Source organism: Hippopotamus amphibius, chromosome 1, assembly GCF_030028045.1.
Source record: "Hippopotamus amphibius kiboko isolate mHipAmp2 chromosome 1, mHipAmp2.hap2, whole genome shotgun sequence".
Lineage (NCBI taxonomy): Eukaryota > Metazoa > Chordata > Mammalia > Artiodactyla > Hippopotamidae > Hippopotamus > Hippopotamus amphibius.
Window position 1 is genome coordinate 168,928,463 of NC_080186.1, and position 26,605 is coordinate 168,955,067.

Genomic DNA, 26,605 nt, shown 5'->3' on the forward strand with positions numbered 1-26,605 from the left:
AATATAAATATGTTTTAAATATAAATATATTAAATACTCATATTTAAAAATAGCTAAGAAATCACCTTGTTACTTCGAGAATGGTTGGATGTCAGGGGATGAGGGAGAAGGAAGTGTTTGGTGAATTCAACGTTTTTAGTTTGAATAGCTGAGTGGTGAGATGCCTGAGTCATAGAATTGTAGCTGGTCCAGCAGACAGTTGAAGTCTAAGGTTAGCTGCAAATGTGATAAGCACATCTTCTTTGTTTTGTTTTCTTTTGTTTTTAAATGTCTCTTTAAAAAATCACTTAATTAATTGGCTGTGTTGGGTCTTCGTTGCTGCACGTGGGCTTTCTCTGGTTGAGGAGAGCTGGGGCAACTCTTTGTTGTGGTGAGTGGGCTTGTCATTGCAGTGGCTTCTCTTGTGGAGCATGGACTCTAGCCATGTGGGCTTCAGTACTTGTGGCACGTGGGCTCAATAGTTGTGGTTCGAGGGCTCCAGAGCGCAGGCTCAGTAGTTGTGGCACATGGGCTTAGTTGCTCTGCAGCATGTGGGATCTTCCCAGACCAGGGCTCAAACCTGTGTCCCCTGCATTGGCAGGCAGATTCTTAACCACTGCGCCATCAGGGAAGTCCCAGCATGTCTTCTTTGTATTTATCTAATAGCTCAGCAGAACTTGGCTAAGACTGACAAGTTAACAATGATTGATTAATCAGTACTCTCTTGATTATTTCTTTAGCAAATATTTGTTGAGTTTTTTTTGTGCTTGATGTTGTTCCCTTGAATTGCAGCATGTGACTTCTCCTTTACTATTTATCCTGATTAATGCTATTTGTTATGTTTCTTTAGCATTCTTCCCTTTTGTCTTAAACAGCCTTGTGAGTCTTGTGTCATGCTGTTTTTGAACCCTTCCTGCCCACCTTTTCTGAGATGTTGCTTCATTAGTCTCATTAGTTTTCTTTCCTTCTGATATCTCCTTCTTCCCTCTGTTAGCTTTTTTTCTTTGCCTGCAAATCTTCACAAAACCTCTTGACCCAACACCAACAAAATAATTATCCTTTTACTTTCTCCTTTATGTATGTGTCCTTCTTTTTCGTCTCTCTCTTTTCTTGTCCTTCCCAGTCTTCTTTCTCAGTGTTTGTTGGTGTCCCTTAGTCTCTCTGCCTCCTTATCTCTCAGGCTCTCCTCATTGTCTCAGCTCAATCTCTCCTTTGTATCTCTTGGCCTCTCCTTGATGTCTCTTCTTGGTCTCTTCTGTGTGTCTCTCTCTCAGTAGTAATCTGTCTGCCTCCTCTAATCTCATACCATGCACTCATTTCTCAGTCTTTTGAAATTTTCCTGTAGGTCTGCTGCTTCTTTTTCAAACTTTCTTCTAGACTCATCAGTAACTAGAAATCAGTCTTGAATACGTCCAGTCTCACTTGTTTTATATAGCCTAATCGTACGTGCTGTGTCCCTAGATGAGAATTTATCCTCTTTCAAGGTTTTTTGTATCACAACTTTATGAATCCTTTCTGATTCCTCCAGGTATGTATCTTTTCTGTTACATCAGAATTCTCATAATCCTTTGTTTATAGTCTTTAATAGACTTCTATATCATAGCTGTATTTGTATGTTTGTTATTAAATTGCAAAAAAAAAAAAGTAAAAAATTTGTCTGTTATTCAACTTTGTTTCCTAAACTGCACACTGCCTCACATGTGGTAAATACTCAGGACATATTTTGATCAGCTTTAATTATAAGTTAGGAAGTTTATTATCAAAATCCTGTAAATACTTTCATGAAGATTTTTATATGCTCCTTTTGAACACTACAGAACACGTTTTTTTCCTAAATTGTGAGCTGTTGGAATCATTAAGTGATTTTTTTCATCTACTTTACTGTACCTATACCCTTGAAACATCAAATCATGTGAGTTCTGTATAGGCAAAGAGGGACTGTGTGATGTAAATGGTAATTTTAAACTTCCTACACAATATTTTGGGTCCATACATAATAATGAGATAGTTTAGGCATTAGCAGTTTCCTGATTATTGTCTTATAATGCTGAAATAAAATTATATTAATCAATGTATAGCTGTCTCAGAACATTTATTTTCCAATTCTATTATTCTGTGAAAAATGACTCAAACAGTGATTTTAATCAAGAAACTTCTCTTGTTTGTAAAAGTTTATTTATATTTTTTTACATTTGATCCTCAGACCTTATTCATGGTCTAGCTGAAATGTAAAAATTCTTAAGATGTGGTTTCTTTGAACACTGATGTAGCCAAATGAATCAAGTGTGATTTGATCATATGATACTATCTTTATCCTGGACATTGTTTTTGTGTTAACAGTAATCTAGCACTTTCTTGTGTGTTCCCAGTGAAGTTAATTGTCACTCACATGTTTCAGCCTTCATTGGTTGTATACAGGAATAAAGTTGTACATTAGCAGATTCAAATAACTTTGGAAAGGTGAATATAAATTTTAATATGTCAGAATTTTGTACACTCTGAAGCATTATACAAGTGCCAGTAGTTGAGTTGTAATTGTAATATCAGATTTGGAACATATGATTTGTTTATTAGGTAATTGAATCTATACAGAAATTAATATATAGAAATCAGTAAACTCAGTATGTACAAATAACTTTCAATTGGAAGTATGAAGGAAGCTAAGACTCTTTTAAAATAGCAGTTTCTAAAAATGCCTTTTCATAAATTTAACGAAATCTATATGTTTAGAACTTTAAAAATTTCCTGAATTATGTCTATTTGCAAATTGTGCTATTACTTAAAGGAATGTGGTACTCTGAGAGTTGGTAGTCTAAAATTAAAAAAAAAAATCTGCGGTACAAAAAAAAGCTTACTTGAGCAAATGAAAAGGCAAAATACATTTTTGGGTAATACTCAATGTCATAAAGTTGTCTATTCTCTCTAAGTTGCTTTGTAAGATAATGCTATCTCAATTAAAATGGCAACAGTAGTAGTAGTGGTAGTGGTAGTACTAGTGGTAGTGGTAGTAGTAGTAGTAATAGTATTTATGGTGGGTCGTGGTATCTGGAACTAGATAGCAGATTCTGAAGTTCAAATGGAAAAAAATGAACAATAATAGGTTGGAAAACTGAAAAAGAAGAATAGTGAGGTTGAGTTAGTTCTACCAGATTTGAAAAAATATGCTATAAAGTCTCAGTAATTAAAACAATATATTATTGGAACGTAAATAGACCAATAGACTAATGGAATGAAATAGAGGATCAGAAGTAGATCTAAATGCATTCAGGAATTCAGTGTATGATAAAGGCATCATCTTAAATCAGTAGGGTAAAGATGAATAAATTATTGAGATAATTAGCTAAGTATAAGGAAGATAAACTTAGATTCATATCTCAAGTGTATCAACCATCTAAATGTAAAAAAATAAAACTATAACATTACAAAAAGATAAAATGACTGAGTTCCTGTGTAACTGTGGAGTGGAAAACAAACACCTTTTAGCTAGTACTCAAAATGCAGAAGCCATAAAGTAAAAGACATAAATTTGACAACCAAATTAAAAAAAAAAAAAGGAAAGGAAATAACTTGGATGGTGAGCAAAACAAAGCAAAAGCAGAAAAACAAAAAACAAAAACCCCCCACAAAAACGGAAAAAACTACCATAAGAAGAATTAAAAAAGAAATGATACCCTGGGAAAACATTTTTGTAGGATATAAGACCAGCTGGTAATCTTTCTATGTAAAGAGTTCCTAGATATCAAGGCAGGAGAACCACTCAGTAGAAAATTGGATGAAGAATAAATTGGGCAGGGAGTTCACATACAGATGGCCATTACACATTTAATAAGATTCTTCTCTTATTCATAATAAAGGAAATGCAAATTAAAACTATATTGTGATTTTAGTTCTTTCCTTTTAGATTGCCCAAAACCCAGATGTTGAAAGACAGTACTTTGCTGTTGAAGTGAATGAGTGAAATGACATCCATGGAGGGTAGTCTGGCAGTGTCTACCAAAATTATATGTATTTATGTTTTGACCCAACAGTTCCACTGGCAGTGTCATTAACAGATGACTGATTAAATAAGCTATAGTATATTTAAACACAGGAATAGTCTGCAGCTGTATTTAAAAAAAAAGAATGAGGAAGATTTCTAAAGATAGATAAAAAGATTCCCTATGATATTACTGGAAAATAAAGCAAGAGCAGAACTGAATCACTTTTTCTTTAAAAGAAGAGGAAAAGAAGAATATGCTTATATTTGAAAAAAGAAATACTGGAAGGATAATAGTAAACCAATAAAAATGAATTTATTTATTGGCAATGTGTGGAGTGGGGAAAAGGGTAAAGAAGAGTGGGACCTATATTTCTTCATATTGATGAAAAGTCAATGAACAATTAAGCTAAGAAGAAATAAAGAGAATTTTGAGCCAAATTGAGGATTATAACCTGGGAGACAGATTTTCAGAAGGTCTGAGAATTGTTCCACTGGTCAGGAGCTAGAGAGGCATTTTTGAGATAAAGAATCATGTATCATATTGACAAGTTAAAATTATAAATAAAGTTCATCAGAGATTTTTTTAGTCAGGTATGACATACAGAATGAGCCTTTAGTCAGTGTGACCCCCTGTACAGGATGAGAAAGAAATATTAATGTTAAAAATTATAATGGTGGCATTAGAAGAAAGAGACCGTTTTTTTCAAAGGTTGATTTCATCCTCTTACCTCGTGGGGATCTGCTTAATGTATAATTCAGATGCACACTGAACATTGGGAAAGGCATGTCATGTGTATTTCAATTCTGACTTGGTTTGATTGTCCTGTTATAGAGAAGTTTTAGGTCCATAAGACATTGTGCATGGAAGTGTACATAAAAGCGTGCTCGCGCTCTCTCTCACACACACATATACCCCCACACCCCTTTCTCCCATCAGCTTCCCAGCTGTACAGTGTCTTTTCTCTTTCCCATTAAGAGAAGTTAAGGCTTTTTTTGAAACCAATCAGTAACAACTTCATTGGAAGATGATCTAGCGAGGAAACATGGCACAGTAGACATTGGCCTTCTGGGAGCAGAAATTACACTTCAGTCCTGGAATTGATGTATGTTTGTCCCTTTCTTCCCTCTAGCAAATTGCTTCTTGATTCAGAGATTGGACATATATAGTTACCTCAGCATGGAATGTCTTACTAGTCCTCCCATTCTTCTTCTTTCACTGTAACTCCTATGCTTTTTTGTAGTCCCAGTTTAAGTGTCACTTCCTTGATCTGCCTAGACTAAGTTAAGTTCTTTCTTGGACAGTTCACATAAACATCATTGCTGCTTAACCTCTTCATCTGTAAAATGGGGATAATAATAGCACCTACTTCATAGAGTTGTTGTGAGGATTAAAAGAGTAAATATATGTAAAACAGAATAGTACCTGACCAGATACTAGATGCTATGTGAGTTAGCTATCATTATTATTACTTTTATTAGACGTATTTGAAATATGTATTTAATTGTACTAATTTGTCTACTTGCCGAATGTCTCTTTCTCCTGTAAGATTGTTAGTTCCACAGGAAAAGAACTGTTTTATTCACTTCTTTTCCCCAGTGCTTGGTACAGATAGTATTCAGTTACTTTTGTTGACTGATAAATGGTGGTTTGCAATAGTAGATGTCAGGCCAACTGGGTTTTGAAGAATGAACTTACTGGTAACTGTGATAAAGCATTGCATTGCTTTTAAGAATATCAAAGACCTTGGTGGATTGCAGCTTTGGTAGTTGTGAGCAGTGAAAAGTGAAAGCTCTACAACCTGTTTGGGAGGGAGAGGAGAACAAGAGGAATAAAGCAAAAAATAAATTTTTTATTAATTTTTTATTAGTGTGTAGTTGCTTTACAATGTTGTGTTAGCTTCTAATCGGTCATACATATACATATATCCCCTCCCTTTTGGATTTCTCTCCCTTTTAGCACACCATAGTGTATTAGAGTTTGCTGTGCTATACAGTATTCCCATTAGTTGTCTATTTTATACATTGTATCAATAGTGTATATGTGTCAATCCCAATCTCCCAATTCCTCCCACCCCACCCCTTTCCCCCTTGGTATCCATACATTTGTTCTCTACATCTGTGTGTCTATTTCTAAAGCAAAAAATTGAAATACATTCATCTTCCATACTAGACAGTACAACCTCTGGTCCTAAGCTCACTGTTCAATACATGGATGCATTCTGATTTCAAAAGATTACATATATATGTACATACATTGAAATATGTCTCATTTGCATTTCTCATCCAGTTCCTACATCTCCCCAGTATTTTTTCCCCATAAGAATATGTTATTTATGTTAGCTTGCAGTGCTATATTGTTATATTTAAATAAATTTGTAAATATTTTAAAATTTCTCCATTTAAATTTTTAATATGGGAAATATTAATACACATATCTCATATAAACAAAATGCCTTTGGGATCCTAATTATTTATTTTTATTTATTGGCTGCATTGGGTCTTTGTTGTTCTGCACAGACTTTGTCTAGTTGCGGAGAGTGGAAGCTACTCTTCATTTCAGTGCTCAGGCTTCTTATTGCAGTGGCTTCTCTTGTTGTGGGGCACGGGCTCGAGGCACATGGGCTCAGTAGTTGTGTCTCGTGGGCTCTAGAACGCAGGCTCAATAGTTGTGGCATATGGGCTTAGTTGCTCCGTGGCATGTGGGATCTTCCTGGACCAGGGCATGAACCTGTGTCCCCTCCATTGGAAGGCGGATTCTTAACCACTGCGTAACCAGGGAAGCCCTGGGATCCTAATAATTTTTAAGAGCATGAATAGGTTTTTGAGATCAAATAATTTGAAAACTGCTGCAGTATATAATTAAATCCCTAGTAGTGAATACTGTGTAGACCATTGTAATATAGAAAAATTCCCATGATTTAATAATTTTGGTGAGAAAAGTACAGTAAAAAAAAAACCCTCACAAATATAGTTGTGAGACAAAGAAACAGAAAACAGTACTGGAGAAAATTCAGTAAAATGCTAATAATCATATTATTTTGAATTATTTCATCCTTGGTTTTTCCAAAGGTTTTTATGCTATAATTTATATATGGTGTAAAATCTGTTAAAGTGTAAATGAGAATAATGTCTCCGTTTCAGAAACTCTGTAGTGATGCTCAAGTTAAAGTCTTTGGGAAATGCTGCCAACTGAAACCTGGAGGAGACAGTTCTTCCTCTTTAGATAGTTCCATGACTTCATCTTCTGATGTAAAAGACCAGTGTCCTAAGTACCAGGTAAGATCACTCATGTCATTTATTCATTCACAAGTATTTTTGAGTACCAACAGTGTGTTGTGTACCATCCTAGGGGCTGAGGATGTAGCAGGGACTAGTGCTTACCCTCCTGGAGCTTACAGTATAGCTGGGGAGACAGATAATTAAATAAGTAAGTTTACGAACTTTGATAAATTTTAGGATAGGAGAAGTATAGAGAGCTTTGGACAGGTTGCAGGGGTATTTTCTTCCATTTATTTCCCATTTCATATTTTTTAGGCTACTAGAATAATTTATTTTATATACCTTTTAATTATTGAAATATGAAGATAAATATAATACAGTTCATCTGTAGTATGAAATTAAAATGTGGCTATTTTAATAGCCAAATTTTTTTTCATTTAGGCATATAAATAGAAGTATATGTTATCAGAAATGTACATTTTCATTTTTCAAAATTAATGTGGCTCTTTTAAAATACAGAATTAATCAATCAGTTGACTACATAGGAACTTCTCTATAAACTTGTTATATTGTTATGTTTTACATAGGATCAGTACTTGGTTTCAAATAAGCAGATGTCATCTAATATGAATTTATTTGTGTCATTCAGGCTTGCATGAATGAATCACAGGTATTTTACATTTAGCAGTACCAAAATAGAATCCTGGACTTTTAAATTATTTATAATTAGGTAATTGTGTTTGGATAGAAACTAACCCTTATCCCATATCAATATGACAGTATATGTGAAAGAGCTTTGAAGTTATAACAATCCAGATATTAGGAGGTGCTACATAGTTCACCCTGCCCTCCTGTATTCCTCTTCCATCTTAGGCATGATACCCTAACAGGTTCCTATTATTGCTGTCCTGTGTAGGATCATCATACTTATGACAGTTTGCAAGTTTTCTAATTTGATTAATTATACGAACTTGCCCTTCTTCCTGTTGTTATGCAGTTAAATATGAGTACTAGTATATAAATTCAGATTGTAGAAACCCTGAAGCAGTGAGTGGTTATAATTCTCATTTTGCATCAAATATCCCTAGGGTTTTTTTTTCTAAGTATAGATTGATTCCCAGGTCATATGTCCAGATATTCTGATAGTTGGTTCATTATGGTCCTGGGAAATCTGCTTTTTTAGCAAGAAGACATTGGATTATTAGAGCATATAGTTCACTACACTTGATAAAATGTTATTTCAGGTAACTAGAACATTATCTTTGATTTATGGGCTGTTACAGGTTATTGCTTTCAGCAGTGAGTACTTACAAAGAATTGACCTTTTAAATAAGTCTTTTTAAAAAAGCATTAACGATAATAGCATTTTTTTAATTATAATCTTCATTATAGACTGTGTCACATTAAAATAGATAACAGGTCAGTGACATTCATGATAACTATTTGGTATGTATTAGAGCAGGCAGAGAGAACCTTTAATAGCAAACGGTGTGGTTTCATAAAATTTATACACCAATTTATTTTTACTGTATTTTGCCTTCCGAGGATTCTTTTCTACTTATAGTATTAGAATGTATAATTGCCTTGATATTTAAATTTGTGTAGCTTGCTTAATATAAGAAATATTATTTTTAGTCAAAATAAGAATAGAGTTAGAAGCACTGTAACAAAAATGAGCTTATAAGAGAAGGTTCTCATTTCTGTTATTATCCAGAAGCAATTTAGGTTGCCAAGTAAGATTGGCATTGTTGATCTTAAAAGAAAAACAAACTACTTTATCATTTAAAAAATTATTCTACTCTCTTTCTAAAATGTTCTTAATACCTAAACTTCTGTAAATAAAATTTTGTCTTAACCAAATCTCAAGAATAGATGAGTTGCTTACTGAAAGCAGTAACCTAGGTATATCAGAAATGATTTTTTTCTTAAAAAATAACTTTGTGCCTTTATTAAAATAAAATTAAGGCTGTAGCACTGAGAAAGAAAAAATAATATGTTGATGAATGTATTAAAAAACCTAACATAAAAATAGTATGTATAATGAAATGGATTGCTATTTGAAGATGTTCTTTTTAAGAAAGGTGACAAAATGTAAATATATAGATTTTTTAACTCAAGGCAGGTAGTAAACAAGCAAAAGAGTACAAGAGAATCACATTATAAAAAGAAAAATATTATGTAGATGTAATCTGTGGCTTCCACTTGTAAAATGGGGGTCCTCGTCACTTTACTGTTATCTTTAGATGAATCTTTTAAGTATTTTCAAAAACTAATTCTTGATTTCCTGTGGTAAAATGGCTTAGTGAAATTTGTGCATAATCCTCATTTACTATCTTAGTTTTTTTGGGTCATCTTCCTTATCAGTTGTTTCATCATGTAATTGTATTGGTTAGGAATTGCATTGCACATCCTGTGAAACAGTGGCTTAAACAAATTAGGGATTTTTTTTTCACATGACAAGTCTGGAGAGAGGCCATGTAGGCATGATAATACATGGGCTTCAAGATGGCCTCAGAGACCAAGGTTTCTTATCTTTCTACTCAGCCAGAGTTAATGCGTACATATTGATTGCCTTGTGATTCTTTTATGGCATCTTCCATCTTCAGTGATTTTCATTTATATTACATTAGCAAGGCCTGGTTGAATGCATATAAACGGATAGGTCTGAAAGCTATCACTCAACCATTGGTTTAACTCTGAATACAGAGACCAACTCTAAATCTCTTACCTGCAAGGGAGGCTCTGAAATGAAATTTTTTTCATTTGGGCACATTGCTTCCCTGAAACAAGTTGGACTTCAAAAAATAAGGAATAAGATATTTGGTGGGTAACTAGTGGTATTTGCTGCAGTATATAGTTAGTAACCAAATGGTTGAGTCAATTTTTTAGATTTTTTTTGACTCCTATAAGGACAATTAAAGAATAATGAAAAGGAGTAACTTTTTAAGTGAGAATTCTTTACAAATAAGACATTCTAACGTTTAAAATAAGTCTTTTTAAAAAAAAAACAAAATATATCCGTTACCCCTTTCGTGAATGCCTCTTTTTGCACAATAGGAATGGTAAAATCATGGAATGGTTCTTCCATGTTCAGTGAATTCTACTTCTTGTTATCTGTCCTAGAGAGACATTGCATATGCATAAGATGTGGCTGAGAATGTTTATTTGAGCACTATTTATAATAGCAAAAAACAGGAACTGACTTAAATGCCTGTCAGTAAGGGCAACTGGCTTGATAAACTGGTATTTTCATTTAGCAGAACACTATACAGCTCTTAAAAGGAATCTATGTATAACAATATGCTTAGATCTATAAAACATTGTGAAATGAAGAAAATCAAGCTTCAGAACAGTGTGTACAATGTAAAATCACTTCAAAACATTATGTAGAATGACTACAGCAAAGGAATTTTTAATAAAAATCAGTATTTGAAATAGGTTTTAAATTCTGCAATTTTGTTACTGTTATGCTTATTGTTTAGGGTTCTCGGTGCTCTTCTGATGCCAATATGCTTGGAGAGATGATGTTTGGCTCAGTAGCAATGAGCTACAAAGGATCCACTTTAAAAATTCATCAGATCCGGTGAGGGATTTTCTGATTTTTCTTAATGAGTCCATTTTAGAATATTTAGTCTTTTAAAGATGGGAGAATTTCACATAGTCTTTACTGAGACTGAGCATGTCAGATACTCAGTTTATGATGTTATATGGATTTAATGCTACTTCATGGCTGTTGTAACTCTGCTGTGACATCTCTGTGACTTAAACATTTTTATTTATAATAAATTGAAAAGGTCTTGTGTTTCAGTATTGATCTCTCTCTATCCCTCTCTTTTTCTTCATAGTTCCCCTCCACAGCTTATGCTCAGCAAAGTTTTTACTGCACGGACTGGCAGCAGCATCTGTGGAAGTCTCAATACGTAAGTAGTTATGGATAAAGGGAGAAATGAATTATTTAAGATTTGCAAATTTAATAAGCTGCTTTCAGGATTGCAGCATAAATTCAGATTTTCTTCCATCCCTTAAGTTTGAAAGTTTATGGAGTCCAGATTCTCCCCCCCAGCTTTATTGAGATATGATTGACATACACCATTAAGTAAGTTTGAAGTATATGGCGTGTTGATTCGATACATGTATATATTTCAAAATGATTACTACCATAACCTTAGCTAACACTGCCATCCTGTCATATAATTATCATTTCTGTTTTGTGGTGAGAGTATTTAAGATTTATTCTGTTAGCAACTTTCAAGTATATAATGAAGTATTATTAGCTATAATTAGTTTGCTTGTACATTAGACACCCAGAACTTGTTAATCTTATAACTGGAAGTTTGTACTCTTTAACCATTGTGTCCCCATTTCCCCTACTCCCAGTCCCTGGTGACCATCACTCTGCTCTCTGTGTCTCTGAGTTTGGCTTTTAAATTTTTTTTTTATTTAAAAAAAGTTTTTTGAAAAATTTTTATTTATTTTTTGGCTGTGCCTCATGGCTTATGGAATCTTAGTTTGCCAACCAGGGATTGAACCCGTGCCCCCTGCAGTGGAAGCAAGGAGTCCTAACCACTGGACTGCCAGGGAATTGGCTTTTTTAGATTCCACATATAAGTGATATACAGCATTTGCTGTTGTCTGACTTATTTCACTTAGCACAGTGCTCTAAAGGACTATCTATGTTGTTGCAAACGGAAGGATTTCCTCTTTTTCTTTTCATGGCTGAATGATAAGCACTGTCTGTATATCTTTTTTATCCATTCTTCTGTTGACATACATTTGGGTGTGGCTATATTCCAATAAAACTTTATTTACAGAAGCAGGCAGCAGGCCTAACTTAACCCTCAGGCTGTAGTTTGCCAATCCCTGATTTAAATGATTAGTTTATAGTACTAATAGGGAAACTTAAAAAAAATAATGTTTTACACTTAAAACTTTGAGATATACAAAGAATTGCCATTAGGAGCATAAAATGAATTTGGAATTTATTTTTTTCTCCTCCCACTTAGGCTGCAAGACAGTCTGGAATTCATCAATCAAGACAACAGTACATTAAAGGCTGATAATAACACAGTTATTAATGGACTACTTGGAAATATAGGTAAGATAGTTTTATGCATTTTAAAAATGTTCTTAATAATGTAGATAATAATGTTCTTAATAGTGTTGGAAGACCAAAGAATTTCAGATACTAGAAATGGAAAAGGGATTTAAATTGCAAGTATGTGTATTATTTGAAAAATATAATTTTCATATATTTGAACATAATGTTTATTTTGTATTTGAAAAGAGAGAACTGCTGGAGAAATATCTAATTTGTTTTTAATTTTGATGCATCTTTGAAAAGTACTTTTGTTGATATAAAAAGCCCTCACTAACTCTCTTGAATATTTCAGCTGAGGGAGACAGGTATTATACTTTCTCCCTTTTCTTTTTCCTAACCATAGAGTAATTTTAAAATGGTGCTTGTTTTAAAAAAAAAAAAAAAAAAAAAAAAATGCTTGTTTTTTTGACCTGTAATACAGATGAGCAGATATTCAAATTTGATGTTTCTTAAGAGATTTATTAAAATAGTTTATTTAATAATTTGATTAGTTTATTGCTTTTTAAGTTTAAGTTCAACATTTTAGAGTGACAAACTATTCCTAAAATTTCAAGTTCTTTATTTTACCTTAGAAAGATCAACTAAATTACTGCTGACCATATTTCCAGTGCGTAAAGAACTGCAGTGTGTCAGAGAGTGGACACCAGTTAGGACAGGATGAATATTTCACTCATGGCGTTTAGTGAAAATTTTTATTTGTAATTAATTTTAATAACATCAGTTATATATATTAGTAGAAAAGTTTTTTCTCCCATCTTTAATAGTATAGCATTCTGTTATTTTTATAATTCGTGTTCATTCAAATAGCAACCATTTAATAAGTACCTGCTGGGGGCTAGTTACAGTGTCGGGCATGTGTTTTAGAAAGCATACATTTTATAGAAAAAATAGAAGTTTAAATTTTTCTTAACTCAGTTATTTCATTTATTTTAATAAAGTAAAAATGTGACAGAAGTCTTTTTCTTTATAATTTGACACATTTCAAAGCTAAAAGGGCTTATTAAAAGCTGTTTATTTTAATAATACAAATCCATTATCACATATAAAGGTAAAGTACACTATAGATGCTAGATATACTCAACTTCTCTGTTTTAATATGGAGTAGGAAATTAATGCATTTAACAAAGCACAGACTTTGTTATGAATGGCTTTTTCTTGCACATTCTTAATTGTGAATCAAAGATATTTGAGCACCATTTCTTATTTTCTTTAAATTTCCAATTAATCAACAAATACTTATTAGGCACTTATTATATGCCAAGCGTTTGCTAGGCCCTGAGAATGTAGTGGTGAACCAGACACAGTTTTATAGTTAGTAGAAGTCAGGCAAGTAATACAGTATAGTATACAATTACAGTATTCTTGGACAAGACTAAGAGCATGGTGTGATAGAAATGAGGAGGAACACCCAATTCAGTCTTGGAGTGTCAGAAAAGGCTTCCTTAAAGAAGTGAACCCAAACTTGAGGAATTAGCCTGACAGTTGGGAACAGAAGTGTTCTAGGAAAAAGCAATAGCATGTGCACAGTCCTAAGTGCAAGAGATCATTGAATGTGGAAAGAATGTGAATAAATCATTGTGGGTGGAGTACAGTGTGGATATGAGTAAAGGAAGTGAGAAGAAATAAAGAAGTGAGCAAGAGCCAGATCATGAAGGGCATTGCGGGCTACACTGAGGAATTTAGACTTATGCTTTGAGCAGTTGGGTACCAGTGAAGGTGTATTAGGTTGGGTCTTTTTTAACAGGTGGCAAGACGAGAGTAAACATGCAAAGATTTTATCATTACTAGGTAAGAGAAATGAAGAGGGAGCTGGGAAGGGTTCAGAGAGCCCTCAGATTGTGGTGCAAGTTTGACCTTGAGTGAAAGAAGAATAAAAGCTTGAGTAGCCGTGTTCCAGGCTGCCATGTAGGCTGAGGAAGGTTTGATAAGGCTGTGGACGAGTCTTTGAGTCAAAGTTGGCTGTCAGAAGTGACTCATGTCTTACAGAAATGGGGCCTGCCTTACTATACCTGCTGTGTTCAGTCACTGGCTAGGCATAGCCTATAGTATATGTGACCTTGCACAAACACGGCAGTGAATTTAAGAACACAGCAGCTGGGGTGCTTGGCCAATTGCAGTTCTTATAGCTAGAGTGCTTTATGGTGCATTCTCAAGGCCACCACAGAGGAGTTTTCAGAATATAAACATGATCAGATCAGATTTGTGTCTGCAAAAGAATATTCTAATTGCTGTGGGAATGGATTCAAGTGAGCCAGTGGGATTGAGAAAAGACCCTTATTAGAAGGCTGCTTATGATAGTCCAAGTGACAGATAATGGGACCTAGAGTAAGATTGTGTCATTGAGGATAAAGAGTTGTTGAGAACTTTGTTCGGAGAAGTAGAGTGGACAGGACTTGGTAATTAGATAGAAGAGGTGAGGGGAAAGGGGAATTTAGGGGTGGCACTTAGCTATCTGGTTGTGTAATTGCATGGATATTGGTTCCATTCACTGGCAGGAACATGAGAAATTGGGAATTGATGAGTTTAGGTTTAGGCATGTTGAATTGGAAGTATTGGTAGGATATCCAAGTGAAGATTTCCATAACAGTTAGTTAGAGAGAGAGATGTATTGTGGTGGTAGCTGCTATAAGATAATGAATGTATGATAATTTTAAAACAGTAAAGGTTTTTTCTCACAGTTTTCCTCAAAGCAGTGTTTTAGAGGTCTAGTCTCCTTCCTTCTTGAAGTTCTACCTTCTTTACCATGTGGGCTCCAAGGCTGTGCTCACCTGCACCAAGCCAGTGGAAAGAGATTGAGTATGGAGAAGGCACATTCCCTTCAAAACCATCTCAACCTGAAAGTGATATACATCACTTTTGTTCACATTCCATTAGTGGTAACTAATCATACAGCTTCACTTATATATAAGGAGGTTTGAGAAATATGATCCCTAGCTGGCCAGTTGCTTCCCATAGACTACTTCATATTATGAAAGGGGTAACACAATTCTTTTTTAAATTGTTAGCTGTTTCTACCATGGATTTAAGAATTATTAGCATATAAATGATAATTGAAAGCATAAGAATGAATGAGAAGGAAATATTGTTGAGGATGGAACCCTGGGGAATGCGGGCTTTAAGGATGGAGTAGAGGAGGAGAAGCACATAAAGGAGACTGAGAAAAAAAACTTAGTGTATGTTGTCATGAGAACTGAAGGAAGAAAGTTCAAAGTGTAATGTAGTCAGCATCAAATATGATGTAAGATAGTATGAGATTGTATGGAGTGCTTTAAATAACAGGAAGGCTTTTGGTGGCCTATTGTGAGTAGTTTTAGTGGGGAGAATAGAAGCCAAAGTTGAGGAAAGACTCAGAGGTTAGTCTTTTTTTCTAAGATGTAAGCAGTCGTCCTCAGACTTTTTGAGGACACAGAAGTGTCCCTTTACACACAGAAATTTTTTTGGTGGGGGAGGGGTGAAGTAGAAAAGGATAGCTTTATTGCTTTGCCAGGCAAAGGAGAACACACCAGGCTTCTGCCTTGAAAAACTGTGTCCCCCAGTGGAAACTATTGAGGACCACAGAGAGCCTTTGTGTATGTAGGTAACATTTATTGATATATACTGTATTAGAAATTAAAATTCAGAAAGTTTTAAAAGTATTTACTTAGTAACTCTCAAAAATAACACTAATAACCCCTTTTATTTTAATATAAATAACATGTTTTGAAATAACTATATTTTCAAAACAAAACTTAGAAGAGTGGCATTATTTTACATTTTTGCAAATCTTTTTATTGTCTGGCTTAATAGAAACAGCTGGATTCTCATATCTGCTTCTGCATTCAGTCTTTGTAATATGTTGTTTTGATTTAAGTATGTTAAGAAAATCTAGTTTCGCATAGAGAAAGGAATATCCTCAAGAACCCCTTAAAAGGGTTGCAGGGTCCCCTTAGGGGGTCCTTGGACCACATTTTAGGAACTACTGAACTATAGGATTAGATATATGGGGAGAAGGTAGAAGAGTTCTGACTGTATTTAACTGTTGATAGACAAGAAGGTGATAAAGATGAGGTTGGAGATAGAGGTGATACTGATAAAGTGGTAGGGCCTAGCTGACTTAGAAGAATTAGCTTTGAAAGGGAGGTAGGGAGGGACCTCTCAGAATTTTTCACTAAGTTCCTGCACATAGAAAGGCTTGAATAATGTTATCTGTTATTACTGCTCAGGCAGGAAGCAGACAGGGATGAGAAAGAATTGGTTAAGTCTGGAGATAGCATGGTAGGAAAAGAAGAGTTCTCGTGTGGTGATTCTTCATGTGTACACACATATACACATGCATACTGTAGGACACAAAGTCATATGCTGAAAGTAAAGAAGAGGTGGTAGGGAAGGACATTAAAGAGAACAGGTAAGTTTTGAGGTAACTAGGAAAAAATGAAAAAACTGAACAATGAAATGTGGAAGGATTGTTGCACATGCACTGTAGTTATAGAAACTCTTGTCATAGAAAAATACCTATTAGCAATTTGAAAAATACATTTGTGATTTCTTTTAACAGAAAAGCCTCCAGTTCTATCTTAAATAAACCTCTTAGATGGCTATTTAGGTCATCTTGATAAAGCATAACTAACAAGTAACTCAGCTGCTTGCTTCCAGGCTGTAATGTTACCCTCTCTGGGTCTTCAGACTCTTAATCTTCTCTTGGTCAAATGTGTGGCAGCTACTTATCTTGGGCAGCTGGGAATCTGGCCCTGAAAGGCTGCATTGGTTTTCCTGCTTCCATAGTGGCTGGCCCCTGCTCTAAGAACTTTATAATTTATCACTAGTTTAGAAAAACTAATTTCATACTTATGTGTCAGTAGACCCCTTTTCTTTTTTTTTTTAAATTTTATTTATTTATTATTTTTTGGGGGTACACCAAGTTCAGTCATCTGTTTTTATACACATATCCCCGTATTTGCTCTTTGTTTTATGTTGTGTTCTGTTTTTTCAACCAAGCACTTAGGTGGTTTTCTTCTTAATTGTAATTGAACAATACTGTAGTCCTAAAACTGACTTTTTAAAAGATAAATTTATTTGGCAGATGTCAAATTATATAGACAACATTACTGTACTTTTTTAAGTCTTTAAAAACATTGTTTTAGATGAGAAAGGATTGAACATTTAAAATAATTTTTACCTTGTATAGTGGAAACTTATTTTTATTATTATATGTGGATTTATTAGTAAATAGGCATGAAATTGTTATGCTGACATAAGCCATGACCAGAGGGAAACCATCCTGTTTCAAAAATAAGAAGCCAGTTTGAATTATTCTTACTTAGTTTAAAGGTTTCCATCCATATCGTTGGTCTGCTTTTGTGCTGCCTTTGCTCACCTTTTATTCCTGACGCATTGTGGCTTCTCTAACAGCCCTCTTTCATATGTATTTTACATTTTTGCCATGTAGGTCTTTCACAGTTCTGCAGCCCCAGGCGGGCATTCTCTGAACAGGGTCCGCTCCGCCTGATCAGGAGCGCCTCTTTCTTTGCAGGTTTGCCATGTGCTGTGTGGGTAGACTAGTTGGTGTGCCCCAGCGGCTAGAATTCATAGTTAAGCTGTGGAAACAAGAGAGTAGAGAAATGCAATTGGGGAAGGTGTAGTTAAGAAAACATTGCTTCGGAAGTTCAAGAATGTAATATCTTTCTACTGAATACGTTCTTAAGGTTTCCAGAAACTAAGTTATCAGTGGAATTGACATTTTCATGAAATTTCAGTTTGTCATTTCTTACCTCATTATATAATAATGATATTAACATTAGAATCCTAAACCGAAATATAGTATGAACATTATTTCTTATACCAGTTGAATTTCTAATGTGACACTATCTTGTTTCCATGGCTGAGTGGCTTTTGTATCATAGTTCATCAATCGCAGAAAATATCCTATCTTACTATTATTGTAAAATTTCTGATCTACACTTCCATAAGAATGATTTCTCTTGGAGCTAAGATTTAGATGAACAAGCACCATTATATTCTGTTAAAGGCATATATGACTATATTTGTTTACATCATTAAATAGATGATTGTAGAATATGTTCATGCTTCTGTATGCAGGAAGTTGTATCCAACTTCTTGTTTTAATTAATATTTTTTCCTTACAAATATAAGATACAAACAATGTATAGATATTATAGAAAATTTGAAAAATATGAAAAATAGGCCAAAAAAAATTAGCCATCTTGTTAACCAGAAATAATCTCCTTAGTTTTTTTGTTTATACTGGGATTATACTGTTCGGTTTTCTTAAGATTTTTATTATGGAGAATTTTTAAACATAGATTTATATAGGCAGAAAAGTTGACAGTCATCACATACCAATCACTTAGCCCCAGCAACTGTCATTCTTACTGGTCAGTAGCTTGCCTTTTTTTCATTTAGTAGTATATTGTGGATATATTCATATATTATTGAATATACTTCTAAAATACTTATTTTATCACCCCTTGCTTCTTTAGATATTATATAATCATAGGTTATTTTCATATTATATGTCAAATCTTCAGATAGATCTCAAAGCTTGTTCAACTGAGTAATAGCTCTTGGTGTTGGGTTTGTGCCATGCTATTGAAAAAAATGAAGGAATGCAATGAGATGAGCATGAATTAGTTTGCTTCTTAAAAGGAACAACAGCAACCTGAACAGCCCTGTGTTTTTATAAGTCACAGTTTTGTCTTCATTCACAGTTCACAGCAACCCAATGGACATGCCTGGAAGAGAGCTGAATGAGGACAGAGACAGTGGCATAGCACGCTCTGGTAATGACAGGTTCATGTATCAATTCAGTTTTTGATGAGATCATTGTTAGCTAACATTGATTTACTTTTTTATCTTTGCTTTTATCATCCAGTTTATGTGCACAGTTTGTTAGTATTGATATAAACCTTACAAGAGAATTGTAGAAACAGCAGCGATAAATACTTTAAATTAAAAATTTTTCATGTTTAGTAGTAAATGTGCCTGGTGGAACATGGCCTGGATGAATACATGCTGACTTAGACTTAGCCAATATAAGAAGAATAGTATTGCTCAAGAGACTGCTTAGATGGCATAGTAGAAAAAACATATTTGCTTATATCTGTTTTTGCCTAACTAGGGTTTAAAGTGTCATACTGTCTCTTGGCCAGAGAAGCTTACGCAGTTAGAACCAGTGTTATACATGTTTCTTTTAAGTATGTACTCTTCCAAAATTTGTCTTACAAAGTTTTATTGAAACATTCTGAGGATTAAAACAAAAACAAAACCCCCAGATTCTATCCTTAAAGAGCACAGGTTCTAATGAGAGAGTAGCTAGGAAAATTGTCTGTCATAGTTTATTGTGTGAGGTGTTCTGTGATAGACCTGTGCAAAGAGGTTCAGAAAAAGGGCACCTAACCTAGCCAGGGTCAGGGGCAGGGTGTGAGTAAAGCTTTACAGAGTGTTCATACTTGAAATAAATAGACGTTATCTGATCAAAGGCATGAAAGGAGGGCATTTCAGTTAAAAGGAAAAGTGTCAGGGCTCAGAGATCAGCATAAGAGAAAGATGGAGTACTCTTAGGTTTGAATTATTTTTCGGTATGAGAAACTTTATCCACTGTGATTATCCGTATGTGTTGTCACATTGCATGGCTCTGCTATCTCAACTGTTTATGAGTCAATTTTGAGTATAGATGGAAACTCCAAACTTCCCATGTATTGTAATCCCTAGTTATGCGTAAGAAATTTCAAGAAACTTTTTCAGATACCTGGACTCTACTCTTGAAGATGCTTGATTTACCCTAGAGAAAGGCTTAGTCATCTATATTTGAGGAACAGAGAATGAAAAACAACCACTGATTCTGATGGACAGCTAGAGTTAAGAACCACTTCTCTAATATGTCTCATCTTTCAAATAATCTCTTTTCTAATTGAGCTAGTTCTTTTAGTTCTTAGGAACTAATTTAGAGTGTATTTCTCTTAATACTTCTAGCATCTCTGTAATCTAGAGATTTAGTTTTCTCTTCTTTGGCAGGAATTTAATTTTCATTACTTTATCCAAGATTTTAGAAGTGATAATGTCTCTATACTTCATTTTCTTCATCTGTAAATTGAAGGGCCTCGCAAGATTGATCTGTAAAGCTTCTTCAAGCCATTGAATTCATATATGCTGTTTAAGTTAATTGTGTATTTTCTTTTTTTTTTCTGATTGGGTTATTTTTAATACCAGAAATTTAATAAAACAGAGCTTTTCCAAATTTAGAGTAGCATTTGATTTTTCATAAAAGCCATACCCAAATTAGTCGTACATGCCTAATCTTAGACTACAAAGTTTTTATAATACTAATTGCTAAAATGTGCTATTTTCAGAAAAGTAGTCTAGAATTAATTCATTGGTGGCCCATATGTTTGCATGGCACATAAAGCTCTCCTCTTTATCATTGAATTTGTCAGATAATTCAGATGAACATATTTTCATAATGATAATCTTTTAGTTTTCAGTCCTGATGTCCAAAATAATGTCATCTGGCATGCGTCTTTTTGTAGATGATAATAATACTTCCCTTTTAATTACTTTACAAATTATCAGTATTTGTTTATAGTGATGAAAATGGGAATCTAAAATATTTCTAAACAAAAGCAAGCCCTTTATGTCTTTTTCTCTCTAGATTAAGTGGGGAGGAGGAGATGATCCTTAGCTGAACAAAAAATAAAGGGTTGTAGCTTTTGATACCCCAGGCAGGAAACAGAACTTTTGGATTGCAGAGAAGGGTTTTCAGAAGAGAATAATTTCCACAGTTAGAGGAATGCAGCAATTACAATCATGGTGGACTCTATTGAGATGGGTCTGTCACCGCTTAGAAAGCTCCAGAGATCAATCTATAGGGTTTACTCTTTTTTGGAGCTTGATAGGTATAGTCATAACTCTTGGTAAAAGTACCCAAGGATTCAGAGGTGGCTGCCTATGCACAAGTGATCCATGAGCCCTTTTTTTTTTTTTTTTTTGGCCACTACGCGCACGTGGGATCTTAGTTCCCTGACCAGAGATCAAACCCATTTCCCCCTGCATTGGAAGTACAGAGTGCTTCTTAACCAGTGGACTGTCAGGGAAGTCCCTCCATGAGTACTTTTAAGTGGCATTCAAACACTCACTTTCATATATACCTTTTGTTCTTAAAATCCAGCTGCTGCATTAATATAGAATTGCATCGTATTTCCTTTAATTTAAGGACTAAGTGTTCAGCTAAACTAGGAGACAGTGTCATGGCCAAAGGAATAAAGCTTTATTTCAAAGTAGCATTTTCTTCTCGGGTGGGGGTGAGGAAGGTAAGGATGTCAAAAGGGAATTGTCAGGGTCTCTTGCCAACTCACTTTTAATATGTGATTTTTTTCTGGGACATTGCTCCAGCAGTGATGTATTTTTTTAAATGGAAATTTTAGAGCATCATTTAGCAAGAGGGAAAACTTGAATCACCACTCTTAAATTGATTAAAAAGAAATTTTTCGTTGTTTTTAGTTATTATTAACTTATACATTCTACTTGTTCTTACTCTGACTTGACAGCATCTCTCAGCAGCTTGCTTATTACACCATTTCCTTCTCCGAACTCCTCACTTACTCGAAGTTGTGCCAGCAGCTACCAGCGACGCTGGCGACGTAGCCAAACAACAAGTTTGGAGAATGGGGTATTTCCTAGATGGTAAGTTGGGACTTTTAATTTACCACAAGATTGAATAGTTCCTTAAACACAGTTTTGTATGTTAAGAGCCTGGACTTGTATTTTGTGTTTTTAAAGTCTGGAACTGGAAACTTTTAAAGTGTATTACATTTTAAAAAATTGTGGTTGTTATGCATAACATACAATTTACCATTTTAACCATTATTAGCTGTATAGTTCAGTGACATTAAGTACCTTCACATTGTTCTGCAGCGATAGCCATTCACATCCACAACTTTATCTCCACAAACTGTACCTCTATACACATTAAGCAATAATTCCCCGTTCCTCCCTCCCCTTAGCCCCTGGAAACTACTGTGCTATTTTTTTCTCTGTTAATTTGACTGCTCTACATACCTCATATAAGTGGAATCATGGAATATGTATCCCTTTATGTCTGCTTTATTCCACTTAGCATGCCTTCAGGGTTCATCCATGTTGTAGCATGTATCAGAATTTCATTCTTTTTAATGACTAGCATTCCATGTGTATACATACCACGTTTTATTTATCCACTCATCGGTTCTTGGACATTTGGATTGCTTTCACCTTTTTGCTGTTGTGACTATGCTGATATGAACATGGGTCTACAAACACTGTTCGAGTCCCTGCTTTCAATTCTTTTGGTTATATGCCCAGAAGTGGAATTTCTGGATCATATTGTAATTCTGTATTGAAGTTTTTGAGGAACTGCCATACTTTTCACCACAGTGGCAGCACCATTTTATTTACGTTCCCACTAGAAAAGGCCAGGGTGTGTGTTTGTTTTTTTGGCCTTGCCACATATCTTAGTTCCCTGACCAGGGACTGAACCCATGGATTGGAAACGTGGAGTCCTAACCCCTGGACCGTCAGGAGATCCCCCCACTAGAAATGCACAAGAATTCTGATTTGTCCACATCCTCACCAGTAGTTAATTTCTGTCATTTGTTTGTTTTGTTTTGTTTGTTTTTTTAAATAGTAACTATCCTTATGGGTGTGAAGTGGTATCTCATAGTTTTGATTTGCATTTCCCTAATGGCTAGTGATGTTGAGCTTGTTTTTGTGTGCTTATTGGCCATACATATATTTTCTTTGGAGATATGTCTGTTCAGGTGTTTTACCCATTTTTTTAATTAGGTGGGTTTTTTGTTGTTGTTGAATTTAGGAGTTCTTTATATATTTCCAGAGATATCAATCCCTTAACAGATATATGCTTTGCAAATATTTTGTCACATTCCATTAGTTCCCGTTTTATTCTGTTGATAGTGTCTTTTGATACACAATAATTCTTAATTTTTATGTAGCCCAATTTATCTATTTTTTTCTTCTGTTGCCTTTACTTTTGGTGCCATATCCAAGAAATCATTGCCAAATCCAGCATCATGAAGCTTTTACCCTACGTTTTCTTCTAAGGGTTTTATAGTTTTAAGTCTTCTTTGGTCTCAGATCCATTTACTGCGTGTTTTGATATTCCAGTTTTTCATATTTCTATTTTGGCAGGTTAATTCATTCTTGAAAGATTCTTTTTTTTAGTCTGTGTTAAGTGCAGTTAAAGATAATGAAGCTTCTTGTTTCCTTTTTTATTCACTCCCTTTATTCCTTCACCTTTGATTTTACTCCTGGAATCAAAAGGAGAGATAAGTAGATTTTAGAACAGCAAAAAGATTATATCACACTCATTTATACGCCTTAAAATTCAGGCTCTTTTAGGTTGGTTATGCATTGGATTATCTACTTTTTTAGTGACTTCTAATTGAACAAAAGTGTTTCCAATCTGACTCTCTATTAAGATTTCTTACAAAAATGTGAGTATAAAGGAATAGCCAGTAGATTTCTCAAAGAGATACACAATTGATATGAATTTTTAGATTTACTTGATAACACACTGGAAGACCTTTAGCTTGCCTACATTTAATTATCAAGGAGAGGAAATTGTGAATTTAATTATTTTTATATTTTTTTAAAATATAAAAACATTTATTTTTAAGGTCTATAGAGGAAAGCTTTAATCTGTCAGATGAAAGCTGTGGCCCTAATCCAGGAATTGTGAGGAAAAAGAAGATTGCAATTGGGGTAATCTTTTCATTATCCAAAGATGAAGATGAAAGTAGCAAATTTAATGAATTCTTCTTTTCACATTTTCCTCTGTTTGAAAGCCACATGAACAAATTAAAGAGTGCAATAGAACAGGTAAGCATAGTCATGTTTATGGTTTGTTTATATTTTTTATTTCCATTTGAATCTTATTCTCTTGCTTAAGCATTGTGTTTATTCATTTGGCAGAAAAATTAACAGGTTCTGTGCAGGTACCCTACAAAGTGATCTGGGAGATGCAAAGTAGATTTCCGCTCTTTTTAAGGAGCTACTGCCTAAAAAAAGATCTAACATCATTTATTCATTCAGCAAATAAATATTTGAGGGCCTGTAATGTGGCAGGCACTGTGCTAGCAACGGAGGATAAGATGTGAAAAAAAGCAACACTCCTGGCCTCATGGAACAGCATAGAAACAAATGAATACATAAGATTTTAGATGATAATAAGTGCTGTGGAGAAAAATAAAACAGAGAAAGGTTTTTAAGGAATGTTGGATGGAAAGATTATACATTTTTATAAGATAGTCAAGAAAGCTCCTGATAAAATGACATATGGTTCAGAGATATGGAGAAAGTTAGCTATAACCATCTGAGAGAAGAATGTTCCAGGCAGGGGCAAAGGAGTAAGCCTGATGCTTGAGCATCAGTAAGGGATAGTAGGGAGGCCAGAGTTGCTAGGTTAAAAGTAGGACTGGATGTTGTAGGGCCTTATAGGATACCATTGTATGAGCATTGGCATTTACTCTTAAGAAAGATGGGAAACCACTGGAGTATTTTGAGCAGGAAGATGACATTATTCATGAGAATCACTTTTACTACTGGTGGAGAATAGATTTCTAGGGGCAAAGGTGAAAGCTTTGGGGTCAGTTTCAAGGCTGTTGAAATAATTCAGGTGAGAGATGGTGGATACTTAAACCACTTTCATGATGGGATTGGTGAGAAGTGGTTGGATTCTGAATATATTTAAAAATAGAGTTAATGAGATTAGCTGATGGACTGAATTGGGATGTAAGAGAAAGAAAAATACCGGTTGACTGGGAATTTTTCTTTTGACTAGTAAGAAGGATGGAGTTGCCAGTACTAAAATGGGAAAACTATAAATGGAACAGTTTTGGTAGAGGAAGATCAGGAGTATGTTTGCAGTGTCTCCTGGATATCCAAGTTGTTGTGAGTGTAGAGTTTAGGGGGAAGGTCCAGGCTGGATAGTCACCAGTGTGTAGATGGTATTTTAAGCTGAGAAACTGATTGAGAAAGAGAAGAGAGGAGAAGGAGATCCTAGGCCTCATTTGTGGAGAGTTTCAGTAGTTAAAATTTAAGGAGTTGAGAACCAGCAGGGAAACTGAGGATTGGCCATTCAAGTAGGAGGAAAAACAAGAGAGAGTACTTTTGGGGGTGAGCCAAGTGAAGAAAGTGGTTTAAGAAGGTAGGAGTGATCAGTCGTGTCAAATGCTGCTGATAGTGCATGTACTAAATTGATGTAAAGTAAGAAAATTGTGAATATCGGATAGAACATAGGGATTGCTAAAAAAGGAGAAACAGAATTTTTTAGGAGTTCATAGGGAAGAAAAATGACTTCCTACTGGGAAGATGTTTCATTTGAACTGCATCTTAAAGGATGTGTAGGGTTTTTTTTTAAACATAAAGCTTTGAAAAATGAATATAGCAGAATAACAAGAAAAATTGATATCCTTGTCGCCCAAAGATAACTCATTAACATTTTGCTTAAGTCTTACCCAGGTCTCTTCTATGCATATTGTAATTTTACTTGATTGGGACTGTGCTGCGTTCATGTTGTTTTAATTACATGCTTATTTTGGAAAATTAATCACTGTTAACATATACATTTCTCATTTTAAATGGTTCTTAAATGTATTTTAGTGGCTTTCCTGCATTTAAGTAACTTTTTTATTAGGCCATTTCTTCTTTTTCACAACTATAGCTACACTGCAGTTAGCATCTTGGTGAGTTTTCCAGATTATATTTTACAAGCGATTCCTATAAATTAAGTTAATGAATCAGTGGGTGTAACTAAAGTTCTTAATTCCTGTGACAGTATGCAGAAGGGAAACGATACAAAGAAGAGTAGTGAGTGGTATGGCTGGCAGAGTTAATGGGGACCAGATCACAGAGTCTAGAGTGCTTGCCAGGATTTTTGACTTTGTTAGGCTGTCTTCAAATTGTAGTCTAGGAAGATTATTTTGGCAGTGTGTTTAAGAGACTAGTCAAAGAGACTAGAGATGCAAGACCAATTAGGATGTTCTAGCAAGCAGAAGATGCATTTCAGTAACTCAGTAGTGCCTGAGGATCCATCTGCCTTTAGAGAAGACACTATATTAGTTATTCACATTAAATCTATTAAAAGACAAATAGATCATTAGCAGTACCTTTTTACTGAGCAGATGAGTAAAGTCCGTTTTCGTTTACTTTTTCAGAAGTTCAACACTGGTGACATTTTCTTCAGTTTGCTGCTGTCTCATTTTGTAGTCTGTTGTTGCCAAAGTCAGTAAATGGAATATTAAGCTGTGGCTGAACTGACGTTTCAGTTACTGGGAGAAGTGTTT

The 26,605-nt window shown here is 34.6% G+C and overlaps 1 protein-coding gene across 2 annotated transcripts in view; it reads left to right on the forward strand.

The window, feature by feature from the left end:
• FNIP1 (folliculin interacting protein 1) overlaps positions 1-26,605 on the forward strand; it is a 115,813-nt gene that overhangs the window by 53,273 nt on the left and 35,935 nt on the right. Inside the window, exons 3-10 of one of the 2 annotated variants that reach the window (XM_057735878.1) lie at positions 7,100-7,234; positions 10,660-10,760; positions 11,023-11,097; positions 12,181-12,272; positions 17,701-17,784; positions 18,980-19,051; positions 21,815-21,950; positions 23,939-24,140. In XM_057735878.1, coding sequence (XP_057591861.1) covers positions 7,100-7,234; positions 10,660-10,760; positions 11,023-11,097; positions 12,181-12,272; positions 17,701-17,784; positions 18,980-19,051; positions 21,815-21,950; positions 23,939-24,140 — 897 coding nt within the window. The remainder of the gene's footprint in view (positions 1-7,099; positions 7,235-10,659; positions 10,761-11,022; positions 11,098-12,180; positions 12,273-17,700; positions 17,785-18,979; positions 19,052-21,814; positions 21,951-23,938; positions 24,141-26,605) is intronic. The other variant, XM_057735885.1, reaches the window with a different exon arrangement.